The following is a 27,796-nucleotide window of genomic DNA, read 5'->3' as shown; positions in this document are numbered from 1 at the left end:
TTACCCTTCCTGTGAGGCTCTTCTGCAAAGGCTTCTCTTTCTCTCCTACTTTCTCTCTCTTCATGTTCTGTTCTGTCTATCCCTCTCTTAGGGCCTCTGTCCCTCTCGGATGCCCAGTTCCGCTGGAGCAGGAACAGGCATCCTCTGGACCCGGTGGTTCCTTTCTTGCTCACGGGGGATTTCCCACAGTCTAAGCTGCGGGAGGCACCAGCCTTCGGTGGTCAGAACAGACCAGTGGGGCCAGTTTGTAGCACTTATGCTCCCCCTGCCCCCTGTCCCCCAAGAAAGCTAAGAATACTGCCCACATCTCTGCTTCAAGTCTGTGGGTTGATATGGGTATGGGATGGGAACAAATTGCCCAGATGTTTAGCTTCTGGGTCAGCACAAATGCCAAAAGTTGTTCTCAGTGAAGGCTGGATTCTGCAACCCAACAAAGCAGCCTTCCTATGCTGTGTTGGATTCAAGACCAACTTCTAGCATCTGGATATCAAAAGGAGAGAAACACAATCTGAACTGTCTCTCCAGTCACCATGTGCTTATAATGATATCGTGTGATAAAAATACAGAGGCAAGGCGGTAGAAGTGATGTAGTAGTCACTTGATATGCACCACAAGCCCCCTAATTTTGCATCAGCTGCTCCCTGAAAATTAAAACGTCACTTTCCCAGATGCACTGATGTGCGTTACTCTACCGGGAACAGGCTTGCTTGGTGCGGGGGTGTGGCTGATGGGAGAAAGATGAAGGTTCTTAGGAAAGATGGCCTTTGGCAGATGGGATGGCCGGGCCCCTTGAGAGAGGAGCTGGTCCCTGATCTCAGCACAGATATGTGGACTAGAGGGAGGGCACACTGCCTCCCTCTGTGGCAGTGAGTGGTCGCAGCACCAGCGTACAGTCTGTAATTTTGTGTCAATGTGCAGTTTGGGAGACAAATTATTGCATTTGCTCCCTAGAAGTAAGGAGTCATCTGGGATTGAAATAAACATAGCCTATGTCTACATTTGGCAAAAGGGGCTTACAGGGCTGCAGGAGAGGCAGATGAACACTCCTGAGGGCTGAAGTGACTTCTCAGACCCCAGGCCTGGAGCCTGGTCCCAGCACAGGAGGCAGCACTGGGTCTGGGTAATTGACACTGGTCATGCTTTATCATGATCTCATTAATCCTCAGGGGTGTGCAGTGCTTAGCCCAGGACACGCTCAAAGCCCAGTGCAAGCAGGTATCCTGCCATGCTTCCTGTGCTCAGTCTACCAGGAAAGTCCTACTAACCCCCAGGTCCTCGGCTCTCTCCAGATTCTTGGAGACCTTCCCAGCACATCTTCTGGAGCAGAGAAGCATGAACCTCTCCCTGCCCTGTTCCCAAGGCCCCTTCATTCTGGAATCTGCAAGGATTCCAGGTCAAATGAGAAGCTTAGCTATCACCCCACTCGGGCTCTGGTCGGATTCCGCAGTTTAACTGAGTAAACCGTCAGTAGAGGACTTACCCTCTCTGAGCCTGAACCCCTCCCCTTTGCAAGAGGGGTGAAAATAGTCCCCACATCATGGGCCTGTGGTTGAGAGTTAAGATCAGGCAGGTAAATGCTTAGCACTGGGACTGGCTCAGTAAATGTCTGTGAAGTACACCGTTTCACCTCAAGTCACAGCTGGTTGGGGGATGATTCCTCCAAAGACGGAGTAGTTCAAAGACAGACTTGGGTGAAAATCCACCTCAGCCTTCGCTGCACAGGCCTCCGCGCTCACCATTCTCTGGAAGCTTTAGGAACCACAGAGCTTCTGAGTGATGGGAATTAGACTGAGCAGAGAGGAGGGAGGAATGGGACCTTCAGTCCTTGGAGCCAAGAGAACCAGGAGAAAGTCAAGTCCTTGACTGTAGCCCTCATAGGCTCCAGAGAGAGAAACTAAGGTGCTAATGACACCAGCAAAGATGACATTAGCGAGGGCCCCCGCCCCGGCCCCCGTTGGCAGCCTGTGATGAATAAAACAGGGGCTGTGGGTCGCCAGGTGGGGGTTCAAGTTCCTCTCTTTCTCATGTGTGGCTGGGTTTCTCCTGTAGTGTCCTCCCCTCAGGGCTCCCCCCATCAGTGATGGTGCAGTCAGGAAAACTGAAATAGAAACTAGACCAACATTTATCTTTTTCTTTCTTTGCTGAGGATACAGAATTTATCTTAATCATACTATTTGCTTTAACATCTTTTGTCCGATATTAGTATTGTCACACCGGCTTTCTTTATTGCTTCCCCAGTAAATCTCTTTCCATCTTTTTCCTTTTTATGTGACATATATTTAAATATATCTCTTGAAAGCAGCGTATAGTTAGGTGGGTATAAGACTTTCTCATTCTCCATATTTTTGAAACTACACTAATTTTTTAAATTCTTTTTTTTATTGAAGTACAGTCGATTATAATGTGTCGATTTCTGGTGTACAGCAGTGTCCCAGTCATGCATATACGCACATATATTCAAAACTACACTAATTTTTAAAGAGGGGATTTAAATCAGAAAGTTGATGTTGGAAGGCTGAAAAGAGCAAAAAAGAAATGTTGAGGATGCCCAGAGATTAATAACTGCAAGCAGCACCTCCCTCTCCCAGGGATGGGGGCAGAAAAAAGTGGCATTATCAAATCCCAGGAGGTCAGAGGAGGGGCCCCAGCTTCTGTAAGGGTGCTGCTAGTGTTTAGACCTCCCCAAGGAAGGGTGCTGCATGTCTGGTGCTGACGTCTGAGGAGACACCCCGGGCTTGTCCCCAGCGTTTTGCGGGTAGAGCTTGACTTGGGGGTGTTCAGTGGGTGAGGAGTCAGGGAGCTGGGCTCTGACTGCAGTGTGCACAGCTGGGCTGCTGTGAGGCCTCAGAGGGAGCGCACCAACGCTAGAGAGGACGCGGCTAGAGAGCAGGGCTGGAGCTGGCCACTGCCACTGCAGCTGTACGTATAGGAGCTGAAAACAAGGAGGAAGCCTCTTCTCTCCTCCTCCTGCCTTTCCCTCCTGCCAGGGCCTGCCACTGGCAGAACCTAACCGGAAACCAGCCGGCCCCAGAGTCTGGGAAAGACAGTTAGCCGGCTCTGAGGGTCAGCATCCCCAAGCAGAGTATGGAGGGTGGATTTGGTGCTGATGGGGCAGTAAGTAAATAAGTGATACACACACCCTGGGGTGCACTGTCTCATTTCATCCTCCTGGTGTTAGCACAGAGATCATAGTAAAGAGTTTTATTCCCAAGTTATAAAGACAAATCTGAAGACCAGAGTTGTTCAGTGATTTGCCCAAGTCAGTCACCAGATAGTCATTGAATGCCTACTGTGTGCCAGGCATTGTTCTAGCCTTGGAGCCGCAACAGTGAACAAAACAGTTTGTCCCGGCAAGAGTGCTTGTACTATAACTGGGGGAGTGGCGACAGTGGGATGAGGACATAATCAAAGCACACATACAGACAGGTAAATGCACTGATCATCTCGGGTACAGAAGGCAAGTGCTGAACACAATGGAAACGTGTTAGGTGCTATGGGAGGTCGGAGGAGGTCCAGGCTTCAGGGGACAGATACGACCTTACCAAGAACCCAAGTGAAGAGCAGTGTCGACCTGTAAAAAGTGTTAGCATCATAACAAGGTTGGGCTGCTCCGAGTGGTGGCACACAGGGTCTAAACCACCTCCAAGATGCCAGGGAGAAGCCCAGGCCTCCGCACACTCTTTCTCATTCTCCATGGGCCCTTCTGTAAAATGTGGCTGCTTCAGATCAGCCCAGGCCAGGAGAGCCGTTGGACCGTCAGCTCTTTTACTTTCGTTAAATGTGGACCAATCATCTCACACATCTTGTATTCAGTGGGCGCTGCATGAAGACTTCTGAATGGCCGATCAGAGCTGTTCCCTTCTGTAATGAGGATTTGGGAAGATGTCATCTCTCCATAAGACAGAACATGAGGTTTAAAACCAGGGTGAGGAATTCAAGAGGGGTCTAAGAAAGGAAGCACTAAGCACGGATAGCCCCAGGCTGCTCTCCTGATTGGGCGTGGGGTGGGGCTGCTCAGCTCAGGGATGAGTCCCTGGGGCCTGTCTGGTATCAGAGGAATGGGCTCTGCGGCCCAGGCCTCATTCCATCCCTAGAATCCCAGGGTGCCTACAGCGGCAGACCCCTGTCTGAGAGTTCCTCCCCACCTGGGGGACAGGGTGTGGCTCTGCTCCCCACCTGCACACGCCCTGCAGGCAGAGGGCTCGGACAGTACAGACATGAATCACCCAGGCAGAGCGACCTTTGTCATCAGATCCAGCATCTCAGGCCTCTGCCCAGGATGCCACCGGGACTGGGAAGTGGGGACAGTGATGCCTGGTACCCAGGAGGGAAACACAGAAGGAGAGGGCTGGTGTGGCCAGTGAGGGTGTGGGGTTATTGTGTGTAGCTGGTCCATAGGCCCGGAGCAGGGGCATCTGGTCTCCTGAGCGTGTGTGTTGTGTGTACACGTGCATAACCTCTAAGCAAGGGTGTGAAATGTACACCTACATGGCAGTCTTGTTCTATTTCCCAGTGTGTGTCTTTATTTCTAGGCTAGGGCACCGGTTCTCAAATAGTGGTGGAGTTCAGGGTAGGGGGTGGGGTGCATAGACCCTTTTTCTTTCATTTTTTTAAGTGTATAATTTAATGCCATTTATTACATGTACAAGACTGGCAACTATCACCATTATCCATTTCCAAAATTTTTTCAGTATTACGAACAGAAACAGTAACCATTAAGCAGTAACTCCCATTCCCCACGCCCCACAGCCCTGGTAGCCTCTAATCTACTTGTCTCTATAAATGTACATATGCTAGGTATTTCACTTAAGTGGAATCATACAGTATCTGTCTTTTTGTGTCTGGCTTATTTCACTTAGCATGATGTCTTCACTGTTCAGCTGTGTTTTAGGAGTCAGAACTTCATTCCTTTTGATGATTGAATAATATTCCACTGTAGGTATATACTACATTTTGTTTATTCATTGTTGATTGACATTTGGGTTGTTCCCACCTTCTGGCTACAGTGAATAATACTGCATTTGAAAACCGGTGTACAAGTATCTGTTCAAGTACCTGCTTTCAGTCCCTCTGGGTGTGTATCTAGGAGTGGAATTGCTGGGTTACATGGTAGTTCTCGGTGAGCTTTTTGAGGAACTGTGAAACAGTTTTCCATAAAGGCTGCAGCATTTTACATTGCCGTCAGCAATGTATGAGAGTTTGAATTTCTCCACAGCCTTGCCAAAACTAGTTATTTTTTTATTTTTATTTTTTAATTAATAACCATCCTAAAGGGTGTAAAGTAGTATCTCATGATAGTTTTGACTTGCATTCCCCATGGCATGTGTGGCTGGTTATCTTTCCATGTGCTTCTTGGCCATTTGTATGTTTTCTTTTGTTTCTTTGAGAAGCATGAAGTCATTTTGCCCTCTTTTGGATTGGGTGGCTTGTATTTTGTTGCTCAGTAGTAGGAGTTCTTTATATATTCTAGACATGAAATCCTCAGATATGTGGCTTGTGAATATTTTCTCCCACTTTGTGGGCTGTATTTTCACTCTCTTGATTGTATCCTTTGATGCACAGAAAGTATTTAATTTTGATAAAGTCTAATTTACCTTTTTCTTCTACTCCGTATGCTTTCAGTTTCGTACCTAAGAAATCATTGCCAAATCAATATTATGAACACTTTTTCCTTCTAACTATGTTTTCTTCTAACATAAAGTTCAAATAATTTTATAGTTTTGCCTCTTAAATTTAGACCTCTGATCCCCTGGTGAGTTAATTTTTGTATGCAAAGTAGAGAAAGGGTCCAACTTCACTCTTTTGCATACGGCTGTCTAGTTCTCCCAGTATCACTTGACGAAAAGACTGTCCTTCCTTGGAACCTGTGTCAAAAATAATTAACTATGTAGGTGAGGGTTTACTTCTGGATTCTCTTTTCTATGCATTGTTCTTTTTGTCTCTCCTTCTGCCAGTACCACACTGTTTTGATTGCTGTAGCACTGTCATCAAATTTTATATCAGGAAGTATGAGACCTCTAACTTTGTTCTCCTTTTTCAAGATAGTTTTGGCTATTTAGAATCCCTTGAGAATACATATGAATTTTAAAATATTATTTTGTATAAAAATGCCACTGGGATTTGATAGGGATTGCACTGAATGTGTAAATCTCATTGAGTAGTACTGTCATCTTCTTTTAATTGAAGCATAATTAACATACAACATTCCATTAGTTTAATCTGTACAACATAATGATTTAGTATTTGTATACACTGTGAAATTATCACCAAAGTCAGTCTGGTTACCATATGTCACTATACAAAGTTATGGAATTTTTTTTGGGTGTGTGATGAGAGCAACTTTCAAATTTGCAGCACAATATTATTGACCAAAGTCACCACGCTGTGCATTCTATTCCCATGACTGATTTATTTTATAACTAAAAATTTGCACCTCTTGATCTCCTTCACCTATTTCACCCACCCCTCGATACTTTCCCCTTGTTAATTACCAGTTTGTTCTCTGTTATGTTTTGTTTGTTCAGTTGTTTTCATTTTTAGATTCATTTTAGATTTTAGATTCCACATGTAAGTTGAGTCATACAGTATTTGTTTTCCTCTGTCTGACTTACTTCACTTAGCAAGTTCCTCCATGTTGTCAGAAAGTTCCATCCATGTTGTCAAAAATGGCAAGATTTTATTTTTTATGGCTGGGTGGTATTCGTGTGCGTGTGTGTGTGTGTGTGTGTGTGTGTGTGTGTATCATCTCCCACATCTTTATCCATCATCCATCAGTGGACACTTAGGCTGCTTCCATATTGTAAATAACGCTGCTGTGAACATTGGAACGTGTAGTTTTTCAAATTTGTATTTTCATTTTCTTTAAATACCCAGAAGTGGAATTGCTAGATCATATGGTAGTTAATATTTTTAATTTTTTGAGGGACCTCCATGTAGTTTTCCAGAGTGGCTACATCAATTTATATTCCCACCAACAGAGGACAAGAGTCTGCTTTTCTCCGTATCCTGCCTAACATTTATTATTTCCTGACCTTTTGATAATAGCCATTCCAACAGGTGTGAGGTGATACCTCATTGTGGTTCTGATTTGCATTTCTCTGATGATTAATGATGTTGAGTATCTTTTCATGTACCTGTTGGCCATCTGTATGTCTCCTTTGGAAAAATATCTATTCATGTCCTCTGCTTATTTTTTAATTGGGTTGTATGTTTTATTGTTATTGAGCTGCATGAGTTCTTTACATATTTTGGATATTAATCTCTTATTGGATATATGATTTGCAAATATCTTCTTCCATTCAGTACTTTGCCTTTTTATTTTGCTGACTGTTAGTCCTTTGCTATGCAGAAGCCTTTGAGTTTGATAAAGTCCCATTTGTTTCTTTTTGCTTTTGTGGCCATTGACCTTGGAGTCAGATCCAAAAAAGTATCAGTGAGTGTGATGTCAAGGAGCTTACCACCTATGTTTTCTTCTAGAAGTTTTATGGTTTCTGGTCCTACATTCAAATCTTTGAGTTAATTTTTGTATATGGTGCAAGATAGTGGTCCAGTTTCATTCTTTTCCGTATGGCTGGCTGTCCAGCTTTTTCAACACAACTTATTGAAGAGGCTGTCCTTTCCCCATTGTACATTCTTGCCTCTTTTGTCATCAGTTAGCCATATATGTGTGGGTTTTTTTCTGGGCTCTCTATCCTGCTCCATTGATCTACATGTCTCTTTTTATGCTAATATCATACTACTTTGATTACTGTAACTTTGTAACATAGTATGAAATCTGGAAGTACACATTAATTTTTAGGATTTTTTTGTTCTATTTGTGGAAAAAATGCCATTGGAATTTTGATAGGGATTGCATTGATTCTGTAGCTTCTTTTGAGTAATATTATGGGCATTTTTACAATATTCTTCCAATTCATGAGCATGGTATGTCTTTCCATTTCTTTGTATCTTTTTCAGTTTCTTTTATCAGTATCTTAGTTTTCAGTGTATAGGTCTTTCAACTTAATGGTTAAATATATTACCAGGTGTTTTATTTTTTCAATTGTAAATGAGATTGTTTTCTTAATTTCTCTTTATGATAGTTCATTGTTAGTGTATAAAAATGCAACAGATTTTTTTATATGTTGATTTTGTACCCTGCTACTTTACTGAATTCATTTATCAGTTCTACCAGTTTTTTGGTGGAGTCTTTAGTGTTTTCTATATTTAAAATCATGTTATCCACAAATAGTGACAGATTTACCTCTTCTTTTCTAATTTGTATGCCTTTTATTTCTTTTTACTGCCTAACTGCTCTGGCTAGGACTTTCAATACAACGGCAAAACTGGGCATCCTTGTCTTCTTTCTGATCTTAAAGGAAAAACTTCTAGCTTTTCATTTTTCAGTATGCTATTGGCTCTGGGCTTGTCGTATATGGCCTTTATTATGTTGAGGTACATTCCATATATAACCACTTTGTTGAGTTTTATCATAAAGGGATATTGAATTTTTCCAAGTGCTTTTTCTGCATCTATTGAGACAGTCATATGATTTTTTAATTCTTCATTTTGTTAATGTGGTGTGTCACACTGATTGACTTCTGGATGTGGAGCCATCCTTGCATCCCTGGGATAAATCCGCTTGACCATGGTGTATGATCCTTTTAATTATTGTTGAATTCAATTTGCTAATGTTTTATTGAGGATTGTTGCATCTATATTCATTAGGGATACTGACCTGTGATTTTCCTTTTGTGTGGTGTCCTTCTCTGGTTTTGATACCAGTGTAGTGCTAACCTAGTAAAACTTTTCAGAAAAGTTTGAGAGATAGGTATCTAATCTTCTTTGAACATTTGTAGACTTCACCTGTGAAGCCATCTGGTCCTGGTTTGTTGGGAGTTTTCTGATTACTGATTCTGTCTCCTTACTAATAGTCTATTAAGATTATATTTTGTCATGATTCAGTCTTGGAAGATTACATGTTTCTAAGAATTTATCCATTTCTCATAGACATGTATTTTTTAAAAGATCCTCAGGTGATTCTGTCCCTCTTCCCAGTTGATAACCACTGCTAGGAAAGGGGAGGAGGGTGACTCTAGGCTTCCTCCCACAATGCACTGCCAACGTGAAGGAGCCCTGAGTTTCACAGTTGGGGCCAAGAGCTTCAGGATGGAGCTTTTGATGAGAAGTGGTAAACGGTTAAAAACTGTCCAATCTCTAAGAGGTGCCATTTAGAATTGGTCTCCCAGAGATTTCTTCTACTCTAATGAAATCTACTTCTGAGAATGGGGCCATTGAAGTCCAGGGGGACCGGAATGGGGGCCTCTGGGAGTGGAGGCATGGACAGGCAGGCTACTAAACTGCCTCCGGCAGGGCTAAGGGTAGGTAGCCTCATGGCTTACAGATGGGTCCATCCAGCTTCCTAGGGTGGGAGACCACAGAGAAATCGGTAGTGTGTGTCTCCCGGAGATGCCCACAATGCTGCACATGCCCCTCAGGAACCTGGTGCAGGTGAGGCCACATGTTGAGGTTCAGAGTTTTCAGATCAAGTCCATTTCTCTTATACCTTAACCTGGCGTTTGTCTAGAAGCAGGCTATGTTGCATTTCATCTGTCCCCTCCTCTGCTTCCCTGGGTCACTGCCTCCATGTCTGTTATTAACTGGAGGCACAGCTTTACCTGGCCTCCCTCCCTCCAGTTGCCCCTGGGGCAAAACTCCGTGACGCCGCCCCTGCTGGGAGGTTACAGGGGAGTAACTGCAGTGTAGCTTGGGATGTAGCTCATGTGGACAGTGGTCTCCCTGGCCCTGGCACTGCCTGAGAGCCAAAGCAAGCATCGGGGTCTTCAGCTTGCAAGTGAGGAAAACAAGGCTCAGAGAGGAAAGGTAATCGGCTCATCTCTCAGCTGGTTGGTTGTGGCTAGGGTATGACTCAGACATGGTTGGCTGGCCCTAGATACTGAGCTGGAAGAGCATGCTATGAGCAAACAGAAGGCAGACTTAAGCTCTCTACTTCTCTACTTCTGGTGGTGTTTGCAGAGAAGGATGCCTGACCTGGGTGTCAGCCTCTCCCCTCCTCCTGGCCACACCTTGCTACATGGCCCAGGTCCCTCCTGTGCACCCCTCCTGCAGGCAGCCCCAACTCTCAGTGGTCAGTATGGAGCCAAGCTTGACTCTGGAGCTGGGGTATGGTGGCCACCCTTTAGCAGGGACAGGGAGATCTCCGTCCTGGCCCAGGGAGGCATGTGTAGCTTACTGGGTCAGAGACCCTCTGTAAAGCAACTCAGCACAGGCAGAGAATGGAAGTGTGAAAATGGAAGCGGCCTCTTCTAGTGCGCCCTTCTCACACATGCACCCCATATTCCACAGGGAAGGGGACTAAAGCCTCGAAAGAAACGGCTCAGGGAGCCAGTAACTCTCACTTACCAGTAAGAGTCCCTCACCTCTGAGGAGCCCTTAGGACCAGTCCTCCTCCTCCCCACACCCACCCAGGCACTCTTGATTCTCCACTGCCCTGTGGGGGACGCAGGATTCCTCCCAGCCCGGCTCCCAGTTCCTCCCCACCCTGTCCCCATCACTGAAACACCCCCGCAGTGACAGGGACAAGCCGGGCTAGCTCTCCAGATGAGCCCACTCACTTCATTCGGGGCTGCTCTGCTGAGCTCGTGAGAGGGTTCAGGTACCCGAGTGCACATCAGGGAGGGAACCAGTCCTCACTCTGTGATTCTCCCGGACCACCTCTCACCTCAGCCCTGTCCTGGGTGTAGGAGACTTCACTGTATAGACCACTTCTGAGGAGTGTTCAGTTCAGATGTGAGTGAGAGGGTGGTGGATCCTTTCTCGAGGAGTGCTGGTTCTGCGAGTTACCTTGGTAGCTGAGCAACTGCGCGCTGATGAAGCAGTGGGAAGGCACCTGACTTGGGCTCACGTATTTGATGGCTCTGAGAGTCAGCATTCTAGTATGAAAAATGGGAATTTTAACAGTACAACAGAACATGATTTATTGGGAGAATCAAACCCTAGAATAATCCAAACAGTGAGATTGTTAGAACCATCATGTTTCAAAACTAGATAATTGCTTGAATCGAATTATTTGCTCTAGTGCTTTGTGTGTGGGCTGGTATGAGCTGCTGGCTGAAATGAGTGTCCCAGCAGCCCCATCACATGCCACAGGGTGGCACAGACCACAAAGGACAATGACAGTGATGTCAGAGTCCACTCTTCAGTAACATACAAGTTGTCAGAATTCTCAGTTATTTGCCTGTTTTGGTAGAAAGCAACTATTTTTAAGAGTGGAGTTACACCTATGCAAATATGTGCTTTGTATCAGATTCTTTAATCTGGAAAAGAATTAGGAGAAGCCATAAAAAAGAATAAAATAATGCCATTTGCAGCAATATAGTGGACCTGGAGATTGTCATTTTAAGTGAAGCCAGCCAGAAAGAGAAAGAAAAATACCATATTATATCACTCATAAGTGGAATCTAAAAAAAGAAAAAAAAAGACACTAATGAACTCCCCTACGAAACAGAAACAGACTCACAAACATAGTAAACAATCTTTCTGTCACCAGGGGACAAGGAGGTGGGAAGGGATACATTGGGGGTTTGAGATTTGCAAATATTAACTATTATATGTAAAATAGATTTAAAAAACCCAATATTTCTTCTGTATAGCACAGGGAACTATATTCAATATCTTGTAGTAACCTATAATGAAAAGGAATATATGTATGTATATTTATGACTGAAACATTATCCTGTACACCAGAAACTGACACATTGTAGCTGATTATACTTTAAGTAAAAAAAAGAGAGAAGGCATCCAACCAGAAGAGGTTTGGGACGGACGACTCTGTCCTTAATTACTGTCTTGGTGTGAGCAGCACAAACTGCAGAGGTAACCCACGGTGCTGCAGGTGCAGACGTGCCTGGGTGAGTACTTCCTGATCCACCTCACGGGGTGGTTGTGAGGAGTGAGTTACGGATCTGTCCAAAGTGCTTGGCCCAATATCTGGTCCTTCGTTAGTGCTTGGTTGGTATTAGCCACTACTTGTTTGGAAGCCCGAGCTGAGGAAGGGAGGAGCAGCACTGGAGAGTGACTCAGCTGTAAGGTGGTGGGGGTGAAATGTCAACCTTCAGGGCCCGCCAGGCTCTCCCCTCCCCTCCTGGGCTCCCCTTGCTGCTGTATCCAGGACAGACCCTCTCCCCTTCCATTTCCCTCTGTCTCAGGCTGGAAGGCGAAAGGAGTGTTCAGAAACCTATGCCTAGGGTGCAGAAAAACGTGCTCTGAACTTTCCAGAGCCATGTGAGCAGGATTGTGCAAGAGTTTAAGGGTTAGAGCGAAGTGAGCTGAACACTCAGTCTGAGAAGTACATGGTGGGTTTGATTTCTGCAAGTAAAAGGTCATCTTCCACTTTTTAAAAAATTAAAATATAGTTGATTTGCAACATTGTGTTAGTTTCACAATAGGTATACAGCAACGTGATTGTTATACATATATATTTTTCAGATTATTTTCCATTGTAGGTTATTACAAGGTACTGAATATACTCCCCTATGCTATGCAGTAGATCCTTATCGCTTATCCATTTTATATATGTATATCTGTTAATCCCATACTCCAATTTATCCCTCCCCCACCTCCCTTTCCCCTTTGGTAACCGTAAGTTTGTTTTCTATGTCCCTGAGTCTGTTTCTGTTTTGTATATAGATTCATATATACTTTTTTTTAGATTTCACATATAAGTGATATATATTTGTCTTTCTCTGACTGACTGACTTCACTTAGTATGATAATCTCTAGTCCATCCATATTGCTGCAAATGGCAATATTTCATTCTTTATGGCGGAGTCTGTAAGCTTAAGCCAAACTATTGAAGGGCACTTGGGTTGTTTCCATGTCTTGGCTATTGTAAATAGTGCTGCTATGAACACTGGGGTGCGTGTATCTTTTTGAATTAGAGTTTTCGTCTCTTCTACACATATACCCGGGAGTGGGACTCCTAGCTGCTTTAATTAATTTTTTGAGGAACCTCCATACTGTTTTCCATAGACGCTGCACCAGTTTACATTCTACCAACAATGTAGGAGAGTTCCCTTTTCTCCCCACGCTCTTCAGTATTTATTATTTGTAGACTTTTTGATGCTAGCCATTCTGACCAGTGTGAGGTGAAAGCTCATTGTGGTTTTGATTTGCATTTCTCTAATTATTGATGCTGAACACCTTTCCATGTGCCTGTTCGCCATCTGTGTGTCTGTCGTCTTTGGAGAATACCAATTTAGGTCTTCTACCCATTTTTTGATTCAGTTGTTTGATATTGTATGAGCTGTTTGTATATTTTGGTTATCAAGTCCCATGTCGGTCACACTGTTTGCAAATATTCTCCCAGTCCATTAGTTTTCTTTTCTTTTTATTGATGGTTTCCTTTGCTTGTGCAAAAGCTTTTAAGTTTGATTAGGTCTCACTTGGTTTTTTTTGCTTTTATTTCTTTTGCCTTGGGAGATTTGATCTAACAAAATATTGCTAGGATTTATGTCAGAAAACATTTAGCCTATGTTCTCGTCTAGATATTTTATGGTGAAGTCTTTAAAGCATTTTGAGTCTATTTTTTGTATGTGGTATAAGAGAATGTTCTAATTTCACTGATTCACATGCGGCTGTCCAGCTTTCCCAGCACCACTTGCTGAAGAGACTGCTTTTTTCTCCATTGTATATTCTTGCCTCCTTTGTCGAAGATTAATTGACCATAGGTGTGTGGGTTTATTTCTGGGCTCTCTATTCTGTTTCTTTGATCTATAGGTCTGTTTTTGTGCCAATACCATGCTGTTTTGATTACCATGCTTTGTAGTATTGTCTGAAGTCTGGAAGCCTCCAGCTTTGTTCTTTTTCCTCAGGCTTGCTTTGGCAATTCTCAGTCTTTATTCTAGTTCTGTGCATATTCCACTTTCTCCTATGGAATAATGAGACAGGAGAGTGTTAACTTGATTTCAAATGTGATGACTAGAGCTTCCCTAGACAGGAGGGAAGTGGTGTTGAGGGGGTGTCAGAGGCTGAACACTGGTCTACTTGTCTCAGCCCTGGAGCATCTCTGATGGAGATGGGTGTCCCCAGCTCCACATTTGGTGCCATTTCTTCCTGCCTGACTGGTGACTTGGCTCACACTGGGGAAAGAAGGGTATGAGAGAGACTTCTGGCTGGGAGAGTGGAGGCTGAGGGGTCTGTGAGACATCAGTATAGCTGTGCTTTGTGTAGGAAGATAGGTTGCGAGCTGGGGCTGAAGAAGAGAGCGGCATTGCTTTGTGAATGTGACGGGAGGGAGAGGTAGCTCACGAATGTCATTGCGTTGCATCGCCGCAGCTAGGCTGGAAGGGGGAATTTTTGTAGATAAGGCGCTGAGGCTTAGAGAGATCAAGACATTTCCTCAGGGTCACAGCAGGGTGGGCATTTGTACTGGTCTTGTCAGCTCCTCTGCTGGCTCTTAGCTGCACGAAGGTGAGCTGAGCACTGAAGCAGGCAGACCTCATGGAGGACGGAGAGTAAAGGGGAGGCTACTACGCTCAGGGGATGGGAGAGAAGCAGTAAAGGAAACCGAGTCCTGCTCTCCCCAGGCTGCCATTCCACATGACGGTAAACTGGGTGCCTTACAACAACAGAAGTGTACTCTCTCTCAGTTGTGGAGGACAGAAGTCTGAAACCAAGGTGTCTGTAGGATCAGCTCCTTCTGGAGGCTCAGAGAAAGATTCATTCCATGACTCTCCTTGTTTCTGGTTGCTGTCAGCAATCCTTGGCATTTCTTGGCTTGTAGCTGCATAATTCCAATATCTACCTTCATCTTCACATGACTCTTTGCTCTGGGTTTTGTGTCTTCTCTTTTCTGTCTCTTATAAGGACGCTCATTTGTGGATTTAGGGTCGACTGATGCAGTATGATCTCATCTCAAGGTCTTGACCTTATTACATCTGCGAAAACCTTTATTCCAAATACTGTCACATTTTAAGGTGCAGGTGGACATGCCTCTTGGTGTCTGTAATGCAATCCACCACACTGAGGGAGCAAAAGGAAGAGAGTGACAAATCTGGCCCTAGTGAAATGCCAGAGGTCAGTGACTCCCACACAACAGTGCCATCTCTTCCCTGAGCAGCAAACAAAAGATGCATCTTCTGCACTTGGTGGCACTGAGAAGGCAGGCTCCTCATTTCTCTGGGGTTTGAATCCTCCTTAAGACAAAGGAACAGGTGCCTCTGTAGGAGTCTTTTAGGCCCAGGCTAGTCTGTCAAAAGAAGACCTTGCTGATCTGCCCACTCTCAGTGGGGGCCCTTGCGAGATGATGCCAGTCCTCATGGGATGTCACTACGGGGACTGGAAAGCTCATTCTTGATTAATGCCAGGAGCAAGTGCAGATGTTGCACGGTGGTGGGAAGGCCAGCCTGGGGGCTGCACTCTGAGTGCCACTGGACCAGGTCACCTGAGAGCAGAGAACCTCTAGCCTCTAGATTCTTTGTGGATGAAGTCCACTAGGACCTCTGTGTTCCTACTCTTCCTACCCCGTGCTATGCCCTGAGGATAACTGGTGACCTCACCACTCTCCAGGGAGGCAAGATTTTTTCCAATAACCAAAACACTGGGCTCATGTGTCTCAAAGCCTGGATCTCATGCTGTCATGCCTCCATGCTGCTGAATTACAGGACCACACTGAGTAGGTCCTAATGTACCTAGTAAGTCCTTCTGTCTTTAAATGCTCTGAAAGCCTCAACTTCTGGGCCTCTCTCCCACCCTTGGCCAGATCTCTCTACTTCATGGTTCTGTTCCTGAATTCTTTAGAGAAGCTGGTTATGGACAGGGAGTAAGAAAAACTAGTGGAGGAGGGGTGGTGGGGCTGGGTTAGAGGTTATCGACAGATACAAGAGAAGATCATCCTCTCCCCTAAAACCAGGGCATTTCCCCTAGCAGAATGGCTTAGAACATGGGCATGGACGGGGACTCAGAGGGCTAGGGTCTTAGCTCCCCAGTGAGTGCTCTCAGGTGGCCACCTACCCTTTCTAAGCTTGGTTTCTTCATCTGAAAACTGAGGATAACGACTGTACCCACCTGCCGGAGTTGCCGCAAGGACAGCGTGAAGTAGCACACGTCAAACTACAGCTGGACTCAAGACAGTCTTTCGGGCAGAAGAGGGGTATGAGCACAGCAAAGGCTGTCAGGATTGGGAGACGGGAGTGAAATCAGGGAAGGCTTTGGAGGAGGTGCTGTTTGAGCTTCGCCTTGGTGTGAGGAGGACTGGGATGTCTGGTGGAGATGAGGGGCCACTCCCAGAACAAAAGGGTAAGGCTACCAACTCAGAGTACTGGGGGAACAGGCAGAAAGGGTCCTGATCCTTCTACTTACCGTCCCTCCATCCTTGTGATGCTTTTAGTTGGGTTACTCTTCAGAGTGGACGAGATTCTCCTGAGTCCCATGGCTTATATCTATAGGAGCAGACAGGGTATGGCTGAAGGGGACCAGGAGAGGCAAGGTTATAAAAACCATAGCTAGGCATGGAGAAATGCTGCCTGTGGAGGTCAGAAAGCCACGCATTGGGACCCAAGTAATGTGGCTTGAGGATTTAACCAGGTGGTCCGTCCCACCCACCTGTTAGTGTCAAGTCGTCCAGTGCCAGGAGCTTTGATGAAGTCAGGTGACAGGTGTGAGCCTCCAGTCTGCCAACGGTGTGCTGACTGAGTCCTGGTGTCAAGCAATTCAGTGTTTGTTGGATTCCTCTGTATTTATTGGCACTTTGTATAAAATGATCATCTTGTCGATCGTATCTGGCGGCATCAGAGAGCTCTGGGTCAGGTGGAGGGACAGCAAGGGCTTCCTCGAGGCAGTAGAGTGACTTACAGATCATCTGTACCTAGAGGTAAAAAACAAAAACACAAGGAAAAAAAAAAAGCACAGGTTTTGAAATGGTGGGGGCACAGGAGGATTCATTTTAAGCACTCACAGCGGGCTAGTGCTTGCACGTAAGTCATCATCTGTTGGCTTTACAAGTCAGAAAGGTAGGGATTTCTCCCCCTTTTGAAGGAGGAAACTGAGACTCAGAAGTTAAGATACCTGTTGAGATCACACGGCTAAATGGCAGAGCTGGGACTTCATTCTGGCTGACCCCAAAGCCCAGGCTCCTGGCATGACACCACCTGTGCCTCCCCAAAACCTGGGGGTCCTGTGGCAAGTCCTTGGGGCAGGCTTTCCTCGGGGTATCCTGTAATATGTGGCTTAGGCTGTGCTCAGAGCCACCACCGAGTTAACAGGGCATGTCATTCTGTCTTCCTCCAGATCGTGTTCCGGAAGATCAGCGACGTGAAACGGGAGGAGGAAGAGCGCATGAAACGGAAGAACGAGGCCCCCCTGATCTTGCCGCCCGACCACCCTGTCCGGCGGCTTTTCCAGAGGTTCCGACAGCAGAAGGAGGCCAGGCTGGCCGCGGAGAGGGGAGGCCGGGACCCGGACGACCTGGACGTGGAGAAGGGCAGCATCCTCACCGAGCACAGCAACCATGGCCTGGTGAAGGCCAGCGTCATCACCGTCCGCGAGAGCCCCGCCACACCTGTGGCCTTCCCGGCGGCTGCCGCCTCTGTGGGGCTGGACCAGGCTCGGCTGCAGGCGCCCGAGGCCGAGGGCCCCAAGGCCGGCGGGGGCGACTGTGCCAAGCGCAAGGGCTGGGCCCGCTTCAAGGACACCTGCGGCAAGGCGGAGGACTGGAGCAAGGTGTCCAAGGCCGAGTCCATGGAGACGCTCCCCGAGAGGACGAAGGCGGCGGGTGAGGCCACACTCAAGAAGACAGACTCGTGTGACAGCGGCATCACCAAGAGCGACCTGCGTCTGGACAACGCGGGCGAGGCCCGCAGCCCCCAGGACCACAGCCCCATCTTGGCGGAGGTCAAGCATTCCTTCTACCCCATCCCCGAGCAGACGCTGCAGGCCACCGTCCTGGAGGTGAAACACGAGCTCAAGGAGGACATCAAGGCCCTGAACAGCAAAATGACGAACATTGAGAAACAGCTCTCCGAGATACTCAGGATACTAACTTCCCGCAGAGCCTCCCAGTCTCCTCAGGAGCTGTTTGAAATCTCCAGGCCTCAGTCCCCAGAATCAGAGAGAGACATTTTTGGAGCCAGCTGAGAGGTCTGTTGGGGGAGGAAAAAAAAAAGTCAAAGAGGAGAAAACCTACCATCCTGCCCTGGACACCGCCCCCACCACACACAGCTACATGACCAACAACTTTGCAAGTAGGCTCTTCCCGACAGAAAAGCCCAGGGGGACCCGTCGCTGAAGCCCGCTCGCTCCTCTCTCTCTGGGGAAAGATCCGGGAAGAGGAGTGTGTGCCACCCCGCAAGATGGCAGCTGCATCTGAACTGTCTCTGCACAATTATGGAAGAGGGGGCATGCCGTCTAAAGGGTATTTTCCTTCATTTTTAATTTTTTACTGCCATGATATTTGTAAAAGATAGAAACTACCAGAAAAGAACAGCAGCCCCTTGGGGAGTGGTGGGAGAGCACCGAGAACCTGTACCAGGCTGGGCTCCTCCGCCAAGACCCCCGAAGACTGTGGTGGGCACAGGGAGTGCGCAGCATTCCCTGTCCTTGGACATCACCAGGTATTTGCCTACAGTATGTGTAACAAGCTCGGGACAAGGGGACTCTGTCCCTAATGGTTCAGGCCGAGAACCAGCTGAAGTGCTTGTGGCGCCTCCTCTAGGCACTTGGTCGCCTTTCCCAAAAGAGATGAGCCGAGTGTAAGAGCTGGAGAGGGGCCGTGGGGACCCAGAGATTCTCCTATGGGAGAGCCACAGGGGAGGGCCCCCGGGGCCCCAGGTGAATCTCTGGCCTGACGCCACGCCACTAGCCTCACCACGCAGGCTCCTTTGCTTCTTTCCGTGTCAACCTCTTCCCAAGTGTTCCTGTGGCATTCCTCAGGGTATGGAGCATTGGCAGGAAGGGTGATGAGCCCAGATTTGCTTTATTAGCAAACCAGACACACACGTAACCTCAGAAAAATGATTGTAGTAAGCACTGTTTATATTATGATTCTCACTGGGATTGCCCTACAGAAGTTTGTATTTTGTCCGCTGCATGGGTTCACATAGGACACTCGGGAGCCATGCTTGGCCTTATTTTAAAGCTAATCTCTTTATCGCATACTAACGTCAAGACTTCAAGAGAAACCGAAGACTGCAGGGCCGCGACTGAACTTACTTCAGGAACTGGAGACAGAGGCAAGGGTTTCCAGGCTGCCTCTGTAAAGTGATGGAGAGAGGTGGCCATGGAGCTGTGGTCCACAGGGAAGGTCTGAGCTCAGAATGACGATCATGGAGCCACCTACGGGTCATCCAAGTCCCTATGCCACCATGCTCGGGACCCTCCACTGCCTCGCCTTCACCTGGGGTCGGGTAATCCTTGGGCTCCTTTCAGTGGCATCTGAGAAAGGCAAGAGAAGAGGTCTCTCCCAGAGAAAGTGCAAAGAGGGGTCAGGACTCTAAAAACTCAGCTTCAAAAGGGTGAAGTTAGGCATGCAAATGATCTGGACCGTTAGTGCCAGCATGGAACTATCCAGGGCACTGACCTTCTGCACGTGTTACGCCACGGTCATCCCATCCTCAGGACGGAAGGGAGCCTGAAGGTCAGGGCCTGCCCTACCAAAGCTAGCTAGTGTTTCTGAAAGCCCCCTCTCCATGCCCACCTTCCCCCCGCACCCCTTCAGTCCCACTCAGTGGCCATGGCATGACCCGGGACTTGGACCTCAGTTGTCTGTGCAGAGAGGAGCTGTCCCCAGGGTTGGCACAGACAGTCCTGGGGAGCAGGATTCTTTCCCAGAGGCCCCGCACACTTTTGCAGCTTCTCCCAGGAGGCTTATGGGGTGGCCCCTGGCTTCCCGAGGCTGAGACCTTATTGGGCCCAGTAAGGTCTCAGCCCTAGATGGCAGCTTGCAAAGAGGAGGACGTGACATTTCCCAAGGCCGAGCCCTGACTGTTTATCACTCTGGCTAAGTGATGGGGCTTTCGGCCTCTTTCACTTGACAAGCTGCCAGCCAGTCCTCGGGGCTGAGGCTGTAAAATAGCTGGAATTCCATCTGCCAGCTGGCCCTGAAACGTTCTAGTTTGTTCTAGTGTGCTGTTCCTTAAACTTGCTCGTCAGCCTGCTTCCAAAGTTGAGAACTCACCGCTTTAAGGTGGGGCGAGGGCCCTGATACCTCCCGCATCCGGCTGCCCCGCTCTCCGGGACTCGATGGCAGGCTCCTGTGCAGCTCCCTGCAGGCCCTGCCCTCCAGCTCTGCCTGGGGAGTACAGGGCTGTCAAGCTGAGGGGCAAAGATGCTGATGGGTGAGGCTTTGAAGTCCAGACCTGTTTAGAGGGGAAAAAATCACGCTTCATGAATGTATTGCTGGATCGACTCCTCGGAGTCAAACTGGGCTAGTGACAAGCAGCCTGGATCGACTGTCAGGGCCTGCAACACACCCTCCTGGGGGTGACGGTGGGAGCACCACCGGGGTGGCTGTCTATGCTTTTATTCTTCTCCAGTCAAGGATTTGGGGGATTTTTGCTATAATGGTTTTTCTCTGGGGAAAGGAAAAAAAATTTTTTAATGAGCCAAACCACCTTCCCTTGCATTTTTATGACGTGCACTTGGCCACGGGCTGCTTTGTGCTACCTACCTACCCTTGCCCAGATGCTGCGCTGACCTCCCAAGCAAGGACCACGAGCTTCAGATACCACTGACTCAGCCTTCCCCTGTACAGTTATCTGGTGGCTGAAGAGAGATCAGGGAAACCAAAGGCATTTGGGTATTGGACCCAACCTTTAGACTTAGACTTTAGAGCAAGTTTTGCTATGAGATGTAGATTTACCTGAGCTATTTTTTTTTCCTTTTTGAGGGAAGGGAACAGGATGTATTTCTACCATTGCCCAGTCATTGCTGGGTACTTGATCTCTTCCATAAACTCCTTACTTTGCACGTTATGCACAGGGAGGCTCCATTTCCCAGAGAGCCTCCTGACAGGCTGTTAGGAGCAGGAGGTCCTGCCCCTACCACTTGGTTGTTTGCTGAACATGCCCTCCCCCTGCTGATGGCAGCAGTGGGAGTGGGGCTTGAGTCTATGAAATAAGACGGTCAACAAGACAGTACACTGGTTCTTGGTGGAGAGCTCCTCCACCAGGTATGACGAGATTCCTGGAGGAAGGACAGCGAGGCAGCCGTCTAGTTGAGGAGCCCTGGTCCCATGCACAATTCTGATATCTCCACCTTCATCCATCCCCTTCCCTCACACTCACGCTCTCTGGCTTGATTCTCCCTCTAAGGCCATTCTTTATATTCTAGATGTCAGATGAAATCTGTGTGCAAAGAGTTTGTAGCTTAGCAGTAGGCAACCCGGGGCTTTTCAAAAACTCTGATGCTACATACAACAAGCATTTCAAAACTGTTCCCATCTCTTGTCATTTAATTCCTGGGCTTGTTTTACCTTCCACCTTCTAGAGCATCCTCTGTGCTGTCTGCTGGAATCCTCTTTCAGAAGTGGAGTTAGCACAGCTCAGAATAAAAACACATTCCATCACACCACCCTATCCAGCAATCACCTTCTCCCGAATCCTTAGGTGGAAAGTACAAAACCAGCTCTGTAACTGTCCAAGCCTGTGTGGGGAGTAAAATGAAAGCCAGGTAGGTGGAGGAGGAAGAGCCTCCTCTCCCCTTGCTGCTCGGACCACCCTATGACACATGTACCCTCCTGGTGGCGATACAAGTCCATGTTCATTTGATGAATAGATTTGTACAGTGTTTTTTTTGCAATAAAGATGTTTAGCCTTAAGACCCTTGAATGGAACTCCAACTGTGATGGAGCTGCCAACACTCTTTCCCCTCACCTCCCTCCTTACATAGTGTTGCTTAAAGAGGAGGCCCACAGAGGGAACACTCCGGCGCCCGGATGGCCTCTCTTCTGTCTCTCCATCATTGCACTGCCTTCTTGCTCGCTTCAGTAAAAACTACCTTCACCAGCTCTTGTGCCCTCCAACCGGAGATTTCACTGTCCTTTGAGCACCAACTGCAGCCATCAGAGAAAGCACTGTTTTCTCACCCAGTGTGTTCATGTTGAGACGTTTTAATTGCCGCCACCTATGGTTCAAAAGAATCAATGTGAATTTGTCTCCAGCTTAAATGAGTTTCGAATGAAACTTCACTCTCATGCGAGCATATCAGACTCCCTCTGGAACCTCTAGAATTGGACTTGAATACCCGACAGGTGCCGGACCTGGGAGGTGCCCCCCGCCCGCCCGCCCGCCCTCAAAGTTTTCCTAGAGCCATTGCCTCTTTATCTGTGACTTCTGAGTCAGCCAACAGATAGGTTAGTTGTTCAATGAGAAGCTCACAGATCTTGTATCAGGATATGAACTGCTTTTCTGTGAAGAAAGGTGTAACCCCCCCGCCCCCCATGAATGTATTCTTTTACTATTCAGACGCGGTATTTGTGCATCCGATGGAGACTGCCCAGATCTGACATTTCTCCGCCACCGCAAGGACACTTCTACTCACGAGCAGTTCGTCATTTGGCCCTCCTGATATTAACACTCTTCCCGTTGCGTCCGGCCAAATCCTTCATTGGGTTTTTCTTCTTCCTTTGCATCTGCCACCTTGTCCAAATGAGCATGCACCAACAGAAGTGCAAATGAGCTGACACTGTTTTTGTGGTCAGTTGAGGATGCTGCCAGGACTCCACGGTATGACTGCAGCTTGGGGAATGTTAAGAGAAACATGGGCCCCTCCATTGTTACCCCCTTCTCAACATTTTTAAACAAGCACAAATGACATTTGTAAAATAAAAAAAAAGTTTATTTATTATGGTAATAAACTATTTTATACATGATGATACATGAGTGCTGTTGCCTTTCCTTATGTACGTTCAAGGCATTGAACTGGGTGGTCTGACCTGAGATGACAGAACCAGGCGGGTGGTACTTTCTCCTTGTCAGGAGCCTGGGGAGCTCTAATTTGGACAGCACTTGTAATTGTGGGGTCTTTGAGAACTTAAAATTCTAGAGACACCAAGATTGTGTGTCAAAGTACTGCACAGTGAGAGAATGGGGGTGAAGATGCCCTGCCGTATGATCTTGAAATAGTTACCTGCTACACAAACGTACAGAGATGCCTTCAAACCCTGGCATCACTGGAAAATTGGGGTACAGCATGTTGATTTAACACATAACTGAAGGTGACCTCCTACCTAGGGCTGAGCTTTTTAACCTTGAACAATTTGGGTTGAAATTTGTGTATTAATGCTTTTCTGCCTTTAAAATATACTACAAAAATTTAACTGAATCTTTTCAGAATGACTCAGTGTTAACAATAGGAGTGCTGACCTGTGCTTTAATTCATTGATGGTCTCAGAAGCTATTAAGGTAGAGGACCGCTTGCCCCTAAACTAGTCCTATCCACCAGCACTGTTTCAGTTCTGCTGTGGTCTAATGGGCATTGCTTCCTGCTCATGGCAAGATTCTCCATGATACCACCAATAGTTCTTATTTAATACCAATGGACATTTCAAAAATGGCATTCTTTTTATAGACAGCAGAACGTAATTCAGGGATGAGGAATCTGTGATTTGCAAGCCTTATTCAGGCCCCTCCTTGATTTCACACAGCTGCAATATAAATCCAGTACTTTTAATCACTTTCTCATACACTATTATTTACAGTGCAGAAAAGCATAATAAAACTAATTTAAGCGTGATTTTTTAAAATTCTAAATGATTGATGTTCATTTTAAAAAGTCTCACCTAAGAAAGCACTAAATATTGCATTCTTTAGATATCCTCAACAGTGAAAAAAAATCCTTCTTTGTGAATATGATTTTTATAATTAGTCAAAAGGACCAATGATACAGAGCCAAAGAACAGATATTACATTTTGGGTGCCAAATGGTTTCAACCATAAAAAAGAGGGATTTTGTTGGTTTGTTTTAAAATAACAGTTTCCCTGAAGAAAGGCCTCACAGAGCCATCGCAACATGCACTGAGAAAGGCCAGTGCTGTCAAGATAATCTGGTTTCTCATGAGTTGGCCCTATTGTAGGAATACATTTGATAGAGAAGAAACTCATTATAGTACAGTTAATTTCTTAAAGTTAATGATTATTATTTTAAATAAGCAATGAGCAGCCTGGAGAAAGAAAAGGAGAAAACCACTGCCACTAAATTACTATTCTCCCAATATATAGATCATTATACAATTATTATATGATTGATATATTTTCTTCCTAGGTCTGCAGTCTGATAGAACAAAAGGCTTTTTCTGCTGTCACTTCGAACAAATTGATCTGAAGAAATAATGAAATACCTCTCAGTCTTCTTGCATGGTCCCAAGAATTAGTCAAAATGACCAGCATCTGTCTGTCCTTCAGATGTTTTACGCGCCTCCTTGGGGATCACCATGGCGATCACGCTTGGAGCTGTCCGAGGTGCCCACAGAACCAGATAGGGAGTCAGAAGATCCTGGGGCTAGAAGCAACCTTAGGATCTGTCTAGTTGTTCCCCAGCCCTGTGGTCAGGGCTGCTAACTATGGAAAGTGACACGTCAGATGTTCCTCAGCTGGAACTGCTCTGTCTGCCCAGACACCTCAAGGGTCTTTAACTTAAAGCAACTCCAAGAGCTGAGGTCACAGGCATGAAAAGAGACATATTATCATTTCCACGTTACAGCTGGAGGACAGCAAGAGGTTCAAGTTAAGAGAACAGTGGTTCTGGATAATCCACCTGTTGGTTAATCAGGCTTCGGTATACATACAGCTAAACACAGTAATCATTTACTAATTCCTAAGACCCACTCTAAATCATATAATAGCTTAAAAGAAATTCAGGATTATTGCTTTCAAGTATATTCACTGACTCTTCCAGTACAGTTTAATGAGTGAATAAGCCTATTTGTTTTTATATAAATGGTGTCTGAAGAGTTGAAAATATTTTGCATTTTATATATCTGTATGCACATATATTAGACACATCCTTACAATCATCTTCATACTACCTTTTTCCCTTAGCAAGCTCTTCCCTTGCAGGTCAACTTCAACCAAATGCCCTCTGGCTGACTACAGATCTTGAATTAGTGTTAAAAGCCCATGAAGTTGTACTGTATTCATTCGCCTGCTCACTAACTCAACCTTACCGCCTCCTTAAAACTTTCCAGTACCTTGGATTCACCAGCCTGTGTCTCTTTCTCCTTTACTAACCCAGCTGCCCTGGTCCTGCCTGTCTCCCTCCAGCCTCTGTCTTCTGCAGCTAACATGGTGTGTGCCCACTCCTTGTCGTCCACCTCTGGTCCCCTCCCCACTTCTTCCAAGCAGAGTGGCTAGGAAGAAAGGACACCAGCAAAATGACTGGTCCTGCACTCTAGGAGTTTAGACCTCACTGAGCTAATAACGATAGCCAGGACACAAGGACAATACCAAATGAGCAATGTGAGACAGTGGGGCACAGAGCAGGTCCAAGTGCACCTTCCCCTCAATGACAATTAATTCCTGGGCCTGAGATGTTCCGGTTCTCCCATAATTGGGTACACTATGGATTCAAATTTTAAAGCTGCTTCACTTAACCCCTGCCCCTTCAAAGCAAACAAACAAAAAAGCCAAAACCAAATAGAAGTATTCTGAATTATCTACCACTTGAGGCCATTAGTGGCCTGCCAGCATCTTCCCAGTGAATAATTCAGAATTATGTCAGTGTGTTTAGATTGTAAACATTTGCCTTAAAATATTCAAAACAATTCTACAAAAATGTGGGTTATCTATGTGATGGAAAAGGCTCTATTGTATTTGAAACAAAACACAACAAAACATAAACCACTGAGTATAAGCCAGTTGGTGGGAAGACGGCTGTTGGGACGTGCGTAAAGAGCGGAGAGGCCACAGGAAGTCATCCTTACCCTCTGTGACTTGCCTGATAGCGCCTGTCTATGGATACATTATTCCCTGGTTTTTTTTTTAATTCTGCTTTTTTTTTTTTAATATCTTGAACAATTAGTTGTCAAGTAGGGAACTGCCATGTTTATATTTCTCTGAAAATCTAGGAAGCAAGCAGCCAAGTGTAGATCACCCTGGTGAAGCTCAAAGAACAGCTCTCCTTGGGTACAGACTCCTTGTGATGCCACAGAACACGTTCTGTCCTCTCTGCCCGGGGAATTAGACACACAGCTGTGGCTCTGTTACCTACCTGCTGAGGAGATAAAGTGTGAGGCTAAACCCCAGTGCTGGTTCTAGAGACGTGACTGCAGGACAGGGGAGAACGGGGGGAGGGGGGGTTACTTCAACACCAACATGTTTCAGAAATACTGCCCGGTGGAGGACAAGTCCATCACTAATCAGGATTTCTCTGCCTCAGTCAAGAAATGTCTTCCATTTAATTCTTGGTAAAGGAGAAAGACGGGCCCCTTGGAACTGGGTCCTGGATCACAGTGTCACCATGTGTAGCTAAGCAAGACACTTTACAGCTCTGGACCCCAGCTTCCTTGACAAGAAAATGATGGAGCTGGGGGAGACAATCTCTAAGTTCCCAAAGTTATGTGAGCTCAAGCATCCAGTCTTGGAAAGAGGTGACTTCAAGAAAAGATGAGCAGATCAAGCACTGGTCCCCTGGAGGTTACCTTGGGGTGCGAGGTCAGAGTGAAGCACCATCTGCCCTGGAAGCCAGCAACAGGGGCCGGCGGCATTAGTTTATGAGTATGTCTGGGCCCAGGCAATGCCCACGTGGGAGTAGCAGTACAGGAATCCCAGGACAGAGAGGGTCACCCACGGCCAACCTGCAGGGGGAGGTCAGAGATGGAAGAGCAGTTAGAAATGCCTGAGGCAGGACCACCCACGAGTGCAAACTTTGCAGAAACAGCATGGGCCTTGGTTAATGCATTAAGACACGTGCCTCCTAGAAAGTCTGCTCTAACTGGAAGGCCAGCAAATTGACCCCTACGTCCCCACTGGGGTCAGCATAAAATCGAGGGGTGCACTATCGCACATGCAAATTATGTTTAGAAATAGGACAAGCTTTTAAAGAACACATATTTAGAAACCAAAGCAGTTAATCATCAAAAAGATAAAAAGTGCACGAGACCCACAGTAAATCTCAAAATACACATGGACCGTTGTTTCGAATTGAGTGCCATCTGTAAGCACGCAGAAGAACGAGCCTAAATTAAACATTTGCGTTCGAAAGTCAAGCTTTTAGTGGTTCCTTCAACAAGCACTTGTCTTAGAATATCTGATGTTCTTTTCTTTCTTCTTTTTTAAAAAATTAACAACCCTTTCTGCTGCGTATTTGTTGCTTAATGACCTCCATGCTTTCTATGTGTTTCACTTATTCAAATGCTTACTAGGGGCCTGGAGAGCCAGAGGTGCTGTGGAAGGTACCAGATGCCAAAAAAGAAAGGCTTAGTCCTGTGTCAAAGGTGCTCCCAACACCAGCTTGGAAAAGACAAACACACTCCTGTGGGATTTACGAGCCATGTAACATGTGCTCAGTAATGATGTGTACAGAGCACACTTAAACTGGGCCGTGTGGGGTGTCCCTTGCCACATGGAAAGGGACAGGGACAAGCTACCAGAGAGACCACCTGACGTGTGAACATCACAGGTCATCCAAGAAACAGGGATCGTGTGATGTGACTCCTGCACAGGCAGGGGCGGGCAGGGTAGGGACAGAAGTAGGGAGGAGGCATTTGGGAGCCACTGTGGGTTAGTATAACTCTAGCAGGCTCTTTTCTATGTCGACCATAAGCTGCCATTATTATTATGACTTGGGTTCGATCGGCATAGCATAG

At 46.4% G+C, this 27,796-nt stretch overlaps 2 protein-coding genes across 9 annotated transcripts in view; one reads left to right on the top strand and one right to left on the bottom strand.

The window, feature by feature from the left end:
* KCNH1 (potassium voltage-gated channel subfamily H member 1) overlaps positions 1-22,864 on the top strand; it is a 337,422-nt gene extending 314,558 nt beyond the window's left edge. The window contains 1 exon segment of the mRNA XM_032466400.1: positions 17,287-22,864. Within this exon segment, the coding sequence (XP_032322291.1) occupies positions 17,287-18,132 (846 nt within the window). The 3' untranslated portion in view covers positions 18,133-22,864.
* HHAT (hedgehog acyltransferase) overlaps positions 22,594-27,796 on the bottom strand; it is a 282,686-nt gene continuing 277,483 nt past the window's right edge. For 7 of the 8 annotated variants that reach the window (XR_004314461.1, XM_032466401.1, XM_032466408.1 and 4 more), the window contains one exon: positions 22,809-26,785. Coding sequence is in view for 5 of the 8 variants with exons in the window: in XM_032466401.1 (XP_032322292.1) it covers positions 26,700-26,785 (86 nt within the window). In the remaining 3 variants the exon portion in view is untranslated. Of the gene's footprint in view, positions 22,731-22,808; positions 26,786-27,796 lie in introns of those variants that run through there. The other variant, XR_004314459.1, reaches the window with a different exon arrangement.

The sequence above is a fragment of the Camelus ferus genome, chromosome 23 (genome assembly GCF_009834535.1).
Source record: "Camelus ferus isolate YT-003-E chromosome 23, BCGSAC_Cfer_1.0, whole genome shotgun sequence".
Taxonomy (NCBI): Eukaryota; Metazoa; Chordata; class Mammalia; order Artiodactyla; family Camelidae; genus Camelus; species Camelus ferus.
Note: the sequence above shows the minus strand (reverse complement) of the source record. Positions and strands in the feature narration are given on the sequence as shown.